We start from the raw sequence: 8,385 nt of genomic DNA on the forward strand, positions 1-8,385 counted from the left end.
ACACAAATAGTCTTCAATATTTAAATCCAGCTAGATATGTAAACCCAGCTCTCCGCAGCGAATGGTTCCTGCCTGGAAGCCCTACGATTCGATTCGAGTTTCGCATCTCCGAACGTTTCTACCCTCACCCCTCACGCGGGCTGAGCGTCTATTCTCCACCCACGGAGAGGTCGCGGCCTGGGCGCAGTGACAGTCGGGTCCTGACACTAGCAAAAGATCACGGGCCGCTGCTGGGAAGCCGTTCCCCTGCGGTCTAGGCAGAGAAAGCCGCCAAGCAGCCGCCGGCCGGCCAAGGGCAAGGGAGGTCAGCTAGGTGGTCATGAAGCCTTTGACACCCGGAGAGGCCTACACATACCTGGAGCCTCCGTGATCGGTGGAGAGAAGTGGTCGCCACCTATCTGCTCCTTCTCCATTTATTTGGAGTTACATAAACCGAGCTTTACAAAATCTGTGAGTTGGATACACAACCACGCGTGACTTTCCGGGAAGCTATAAAACCCTTCGCACACTCAGATGTTGAGAAATATTGTGTATTATATAAAAATATAATGAAGACGTGTGTCTGTAATACCTGCCTGGGTATACAGACTGAGAAAAGGAGAGAGAACACACACACACAGACACACACAGACACCAGGAGAGATGTCAGCCAAAATTCAGTCCCCAGCTTTACGACGTGTACAGCGCTGAGATGTGGGTCATAAACATTTTGTGGGCTTGGCGGAGACTATTACGACCCAAATAAATGCAGCGCGCAGCGTGTTCACATGGCTCTGGAGGTGCTCCGAAGGGTTCTCTATTTGCTTTTCCTTTTTCCCTGGGAAACCACTCCGCCGCAGGCCGGGGCTGATCTGTGGACAGGCTCAGGTCCGCCTCAGGGAAGCTCGGAGCGTCTTACCCTCCCGGGGTCGGGAAGCGGCGGGCCAGGATTGGGGTCTCCTCCCTTCCGGTCCCTGAAACCGGGGACACAGGAGCAGCCTCGGTACCTCCACTGCCGAAATAATAAGACGCGAGAGAAAGTACGGGCGGCTCCCACGACGTGCGCTCCAATCCTGGAGCGTGCGTGGGGTAGTTATTTTCAGTGTTATTTTGAACGTCACATTTATTTTAGAATAACCAAAGCAGCTCCCGATCCGGCCCCCGGGACTCCCCATCCCGGCCAACTCGGTCGCAGGACCCACACCGGACAGTCACCAAGAATGTCTTTACGCCCAATTTTACAGTCACGAATTCAAGCCGGCGGAGTCCCGGGTCCTGGCTCGCCCACGGGTTCCTTGCTCTCCGGGCCTGTGCCGGGGCGCGGGTTTCGGGGCCGCCGGCTCCGCCACGGCCCGGTTGCCTCCGTGTGTGTCCTCTGCACGCCCTGGGGCGGGGGCACCAGGTCCCTGGGCTGTAGGCGTCCGTCCCTGAGTCCGTGCGCCGGCCACCTGGGGTCCCCGCGCTCTCTGCTGCCCCGAGGCCTGTCCCGGGCTGGGCACGGTGACCCCGGCGGCGTCCCCGCCAACGAGCTACAGCCCCGCAGTCACCCGGACCGCTGCAGCGCCGCAGCGCGGAGCCTTCGGGGGCGCGGAGGTGGGGGCGATGCGGCCCAGGCGAGCCCCGCAACTTGCCAGAGCAGCTTCCCGCCCGGTGTGAGCAACACCGAAAATATACGGCTGCCGTTCACTCAAATCTGGGGCTCCCATTCCAGAAAGGCTCGCGTCAAGTCGACATCTTAGGAACTTCCCAGGCTCGCGGCTGCGGGAGATGGCGGCGCCGACACCTCTTGCGTGGAGCCACACTGCCATCTGCTGGCCGCACTGAGGCACTGCAGCCAGGTCGGCCTGAACTTCGTCTACCGCCGTCGTGGCCTCTGGGCCTTGCACCCCACTCCCGATGGGCGGCTGGGGCCCAGTCCCCGGGTGGCCTCGTGGAGTCCGGAATCTACGCTACCGAGGGGCAGTGCCTATAAAAGAGAGCTGTTTCCGCAGCCTCTTTATCGGCAGCAGACAGAGCAAACAAATGAAAAGGCTTTGGTGGAAAATCCTAATTGGGGCTGGACAGTTGTAAACTCATTAAGGGCCGAATTCCAGACAGTTCGCAGACCCGGCCTTTATGGCACACCCTTACTGCCCATTCTTTGAAGTTCCTTCTGTCTGCAACAACAGAGGGCGTCCCAGCCCGGCGGCGGGGTGGGGGTGGTGGGTGAGGGGATGCTCCTTCTCCAGCGTCCTGGTTCTCCTTTTACGCATCGCGTCTAAACACCGCCAACCTTACAGAAGTCTCGGGGGGCGGGGGTCAGAGGGCGATACAAGAAAAGGGGGAGGCAAGGCTAAGCCCTCTGGCCGCCCCTGCCACATCTGGAAAGCGCTCAGGCCTCCGAAGTCGTGGCTGTTCCCCCGCAGCCCTTTACACCCCATAAAGGGTAACAGCCCTCATTTTCTTTTATTGCGCTTCGGGGCTTGTCGGTTGCCTGGGCCCTGCCTCTGCCAGGACTTGTCGCTTGGGAGGGGCACGCGGTGCAGGGTCCAGAATCCCCCGGGCCACGCTGGCAGGATGCAAGGGGTGCGGGGGCGCAGGCCTGTGGTCCCCTCGGTACCCCTAAATTTCTGCCTAGGCGGCCACGTTAGGCCTCTGGGCTGCCGGGCTCCTGTTTCCCTCCTCTGAGCCTCCTTAGGAGGCTGACCCTCGGCTCTCGGTCTGCCGCCCCACCTTCCCTCTCCAGGCCAGGAAAGGCCTCCAGAAGTCTCCTGCGGCCCGGATTTGGAGACTTTCTTAGGGCACCAAGATGAAAGAGTGGCCTTTCCGCCTCTACTGACCAGCGATGCCCGGGTCCCCAGCCCAGCTCCTCTGCGCCCTCCCAATAGGCACAAAGCTGGGAGGCCGGCCTCTCCGCCGGGATTCGTATCCTTCCTCGGCTGCTCTCGCAGCCGCTGCAGCCGGACCGGCCTGGAGCCCGTAGGCCCGCCTGGGCTGGCTTGAGCAGGTCCGGACTCCGAAAAGTCCGCCAGAGACAAAATTGGGCTCGGTCCCCAGCCACCCTAGCCCGGCCCCCCGCCCAGAGACTACCCAGGCTCCCCTGTCCTGGAGAAGAAGGTGTGAAGAGCCGACCCACAAAAAATAGAAAAGAATCAATATATTTTATTTGGCAAAAAGTTAAATATCATCTCAACACAATTTGGTCAGTAGGCTTTGAGGTAACTATTGCAAAATATACAGTGTCTGTTCAGCCCGGTGGAAACCCCCGATTCATCAAGGATAGAAATCTACAGTAGCCCAATGGCGGTTTCAGAGAGTATAATTTATTATCAATAAAATTAACTCCGTTACAATAAGCATTCATTTTTCCCCATTAAAGTTAAACGTAAACCATAGGTAGTAACCTTCTGCACATACTTACAGCTCCGCATTTACTCACTGTTTCTCTGGTGTAAAAATAATGTTCAAGCTTGTCTGATTGTGTACTTTTTCTTTAATACACAGATGATAGAGACAAGAGATAAGACAGGACAATAGAGGGTGTAGAGACCAAAATGCCTGCATTTCAAAAGTGGAGAGAATCATGAATCTTTGCATTCCGGAGAATCCTTTATTAAAAAAATTTTTTTTTTAATTTTACTGGGAAATCCTCACGGCTAGTTTACAATCAAAGGTTAACAGCCTAGTTATACAGAAGACGTATTCTACTACAGAGCTATACTCTATGAAACTGTTTTTTTCCTCATAAACAACCTGAGTTCAAATTGAATTCTAGCTTCCACAATCACAACCGGTACGTCATCCAGCACAGAAGTTGGAGTCACAAAACATAATTACCACAATAAAACACAGTGTTCAAGTATCTCAGCAGATCGCTCCGCTGCACAAAGAGCAAATTAAATTAACTACACAGACTAAAAACTATACAGCCTGCCGTCAACAGTTGTGCATTACAAAAAGGTAGTTATTTTTCTTTTGCTTTAAGTCTGGAACAGGTAGATTTTTTTTTTTTTTTAATATATACAAGCTACCACACACAGCCATCAGCGCTAATGCCCCCTTTTTGTCGTCTTGTAGAAAATGGAAAGCTTACAATACCTCCTCCATCAAAGCAGCAGGCCTAGGAGCCAGCCTGAGCAGGGTTTGCCAGGGGGGAGATGAGGCCTGGGGTTTACAGCCGCTTTGTGAGGGGTGGTGGAGGCTGGGGCGGGGGTGGGAGAAGGGAAAAGGGAGGCAGTCCCTTCTCTCTAGCTCGCTCGCTTTTCTAAATGAACCCCCGTTGCATCATTCGTCTTTTGCGCGGTCCTTGTTGATTTTCTTCATTTTCATCCTGCGATTCTGGAACCAGATCTTGACCTGCCTCTCGGTGAGGTTGAGCAGCCGGGCCACCTCGTACCTGCGGTCCCTGGTGAGGTACATGTTGAACAGAAACTCTTTCTCCAGTTCCAGCGTCTGGTGTTTGGTATAGGGGCAGCGCTTCTTCCTCGTGGAGCGCGCGTGAAGCCAGTTGGCCGCCGGGTTATCTGCCGGGGAGAGAGACACAGTGTTAGGAGGGGGAGAAGCGCCCCAGGCTGGGGACCAGGGAGCCTCCTGGGGACTCCGGCTGAAGTGCTGGACTCCGCTGAATAGGTTAGGGAAGGCGAAGGAGCCTAGGACACAATGGAACCCTGGTAGACAGACACAGGGATGGTCACTTACAATTGCACGCCCGCTGTAAAACCTCGGCTACCCCCTCCCCTCCGTGGCTCTCCTCCGTCCTCCTGTCCCCTCCTCTCTTTCCTCCACTCTCCTCACGTTGTGTAAAGAATGAAATTTGAAAACAGATCTCTTTCTTGCCGTCTAGAGGGAAACCAACCACGCTGCTCTGAATTGGTGTAGCAAGATCTGTATTTCTTTTCTCTCTCTGAATTTCTCTCTCTCTCTTTCCTCGTCTTTGCTTCTACTCTTCCTACTCCTTATTTGACCTCCCTGGAAGCCCGTGGGAGGTGGGCAGGCGGGACCCGCGCCACTGGGCGCCTCAAGGGCAAGGGCGTTGATCACTTCTCCAACTTATTTGCATAATCTGGGATGGGAACCCTCTTAGCGCGGTCGCGGGTAGCCTGATCTTAGGCAGGATTTACGCCGCCACCGACTGAAGGCAAGGGAAGGAGGGAATCGGCCATCTCCCCCCAGCTCCCCTGGCCACGCTGCCCCAGCCGCCGTTGCTGCCGCTGCTCCGGGACAATCTAGCCGCACAAAGACTCTCTCCGCCGCGCTGCTTTCGAAGAATGACCCAAAGTATCTCTGTCCTGGACCGGGGCAGCAAGAAGAGGGGCGGTGGGTCTCGGATCCTCCAGCAGCGCCCTGCCCCGCCCCCTCTCGCGGCTGCAGCAGCAGCCTCCCCTCCCCCCCGAGCCCCTTGGGGGCCGTATCGTAACTGCTCCCCGGACTTGGGGTCCCGTCCGAGACGTCCCAAACTGCAACTTCTGGCTCCCGGCCCCCGCTCAGGAGGCCCCCAGCGCGAGCGAAGGCAGGCTCGAGAGAAAGCTGGCCGGCCGACAGATCCGGGTGGCCGGCGTGGAGGCGGTGGCGGGTCTGGAGAGAGGAGGCACTTACTGGGATCGATGGGGGGCTTGTCTCCGCCGCTCTCATTCTCAGCATTGTTTTCGGTGAAGGCGCCTTCGCTGGGCTGTTTTTCTCTATCAACTGGAGGAGAACCACAAGCATAGTCAGTCAGGGACAAAGTGTGAGTGTCAAGCGTGGGACAGTCACCCCTTCTGGCCGACAGCGGTTCAGGTTTAATGCCATAAGGCCGGCTGGAGGGCAAGCCCGCGAAGGAGAGCGCGCCGGGCGTGGGCTCCAGCCAGGAGCGCATGTACCTGCCGTCCGGAGCCGCCGCGGCCACGGGCGCCTGGGGGTGCACGTAGGGGTGGTGGTGGTGATGATAGACCGCGGCGGGCACGGTGTTGGCCCCCGCCGCGTGCACCGGGTTCCACGAGGCGCCGAATACCGCCGCCTTGGACTGGAAGCTGCAAGGGCTGAAGTCAGGGTGCTCGGCCAGCGCCGCTGCCTGCCGGGGGGGCTGGCCCAGGGCCCCCGGCGCGTAGCGGCCAGCACCCAGCTCGTCGGCGGCGTCGGCGCCCAGCAAGAACGAGTCCACGTAGTAGTTGCCCAGGGCCCCGGTGGTGGCCATCGCCTTGCCCCACGCCTGGCCGGCCCGGCCTGACCCGCGGAAATTATGAAACTGCAGATTTCATGTAACAACTTGGTGGCACCAGGGGGGAAGTACAGTCACCTAATAAGTTGCCGGCGCCCGCGCCCCCATTGGCCACGCTCGTCACGTGCCCTCCGGCAGAACAATAACGCGTAAATCACTCCGCACGCTATTAATGGCCCGGTGTTTTGCAGTCATAATTTTTATAGCAAAAGCCATATGTTTTTATGCAAAGGGATCGCGCTGCTCCACGATCAGGTTTGTTTTAATTGTGGCCAACGAAGATTAAAAGATCAAATCTGGCCTTGCCTCTGTACACCCCCCCCACCAGACACACACACACTTCTTAAGAGGACTATTTTATATCACAATTAATCACGCCATCAGGCAGGCGCTGGTCCCCCCGCGAGTGCGGCCAGCGGAGCCCCTCACATAAAATTAGACAATAATTGAAGCCATAAAAAAGCAGCCAAATAGCATTCTCGCTCTACTGTATTTAAATCTATATTTATGATATTTCATAAGGAGTTATTGTTTCAGAAGCCACGCAGGCTGGTGGGAAGTCGGGAACGACCAACAGATTCGTTTGCCTCGCCGTGGCTCCCAGCTGCAAAAATTTACGAGGACTTGGAAAGGTTAAATTAGACTGTTGTGTTTGGTTGGTGAGCTCCCTGTAAATAATCCCTGCGGTCCCCCAGGAGATGCTAGTTTACCCCCAGCCGGCCAAGAAAAGTCAAATTCAACACAGCCACGGTCCCAAACAGAGTTACCGCCACCCCTGCCCAAGCGCGCTGGGCAGAGACAGACCTCCAAGGAGGGCACCGCCTGGTGCGGCTCTTAAACCTGCCCGCCTGGAGCGCGGGGCATCCGGGCAGCCCCCAAATTCAGGGCTGTGCCTCCAGCGAAGCACCCCACCGAGGAACAAGCTGGGCGGGAAAGGCCAGCTGCACTGGGGCGAGAGGTTTGAGGGTCTGGTTGTACCGCGCGTTTGGCGGGCCTGGGGCCGGGGCCCAGCACACACGTGCGTCCAGCTTCTTGTCAGCCTGGAATCAAGAGCCCTGCGCTGCCGGCCGTGGCTAGCGACCTAGCCCTGTGCTCCAGCATCGAGGGCCCAAACACTGAGTTCTGCAAGCCTCGTCACTCTCCCCGAACCCGAGTTGGGAGAAACGCCTGGCAGCATCAATAGAACTGGAGTTGGGTTTGCGACAAGGCAGCCCCATCTAAGAGACCCCTTAGGCTCCAGTGACTAGGAGGATCGCAGGGGCCGGCCCCAGGGCCCAGAATGACCCCTTCAGGGAAGGGAGGCTTGTTCCTTCCTTTCCGGGCCCCTCCTTGGTCTAGGTTACCCACCAGGCCCAGGGAGTTTCAAGGCCTAAAACGAGGGGTTCCCGCTCAAGTCCAGGGCTAGAAATTAAAACGGGGAGGGACACAAGGCATTGACTTTAATCCCATCCCTTGGCCTGGCCACGTTGGGAAGTTTATTTTTCTCCCCTTAGAGCCTTTCAGGTTAAATACAAAGGCCGCAGCCTCTCTGTTAATTGGAATGAGGAACAAAAATCCCAATTCCAAACAGAAAGCAGCGACTCCTAGAAATGAGGTAATTAAATTCACGTGTGAATACTGTGCCTGCAAGAGTGTGTTTCTCATTAGCCCACACCCCTGGCTGCGAGGGCCCGCGGCAAAGGCGCGCTTCCAGCTCCTTTTTTTGCCTTCATTTTTCCAACGGCCCCAGTAATCCCGCAAAAACACAGACACATCCCTTTCCCAGTGGGGACCCCCAAATAACAAGCTCTCCCCGGGAGCAAGGCGGCGAGACTGCGCGGAGACCCACCGGTTGCCCCTTCCTCAGCCCGTGCCGGGAAGAGGGAAGTGGCCGACACAATGAACTCCGACGTGGCCAGCCCTGGCCGGCCTCAGACCCCTCCCCCCTAATATGTTCCTTTCCCTGGAAATTCCTCCGCGTCATCCCCACCCCACCCCCACCGCAGCCCAAGGTGTCCCAAATAGCGGCAGTCCTCAGGGCCTCTGAGATTTCTGTTAAGGAAAATCGATCGTGGAGCAAACCCTCGCTCCTAACTGTAATTGTCTGCAAACAGATTGGCGTGCCCGGCTCCCTTTTCCATTTTTTGCACCCAAAGAAGACTTCGATTGTTAGTAGTATTTTCTTTTTCAAATAAAAAAGGCTGTTCCTTCAAATGGTTTTAACCCTAAAATGGTACGATTACTGAACAATA

General features: G+C 56.6%; 1 protein-coding gene across 1 annotated transcript; it reads right to left on the minus strand.

Moving 5' to 3' along the window:
* Positions 1-3,134: 3,134 nt before the first annotated feature.
* Positions 3,135-6,130, minus strand: HOXA9 (homeobox A9). The gene is made up of 2 exons (XM_003407056.3): positions 5,554-6,130; positions 3,135-4,481 (listed from the first exon to the last, which is right to left on the minus strand). Exons 1-2 carry the CDS (start codon positions 6,128-6,130, stop codon positions 4,243-4,245), a joined length of 816 nt encoding a protein of 271 aa, XP_003407104.1. The 3' UTR covers positions 3,135-4,242.
* Positions 6,131-8,385: the final 2,255 nt, after the last annotated feature.

This window comes from Loxodonta africana, chromosome 8, assembly GCF_030014295.1.
Source record: "Loxodonta africana isolate mLoxAfr1 chromosome 8, mLoxAfr1.hap2, whole genome shotgun sequence".
NCBI lineage: Eukaryota > Metazoa > Chordata > Mammalia > Proboscidea > Elephantidae > Loxodonta > Loxodonta africana.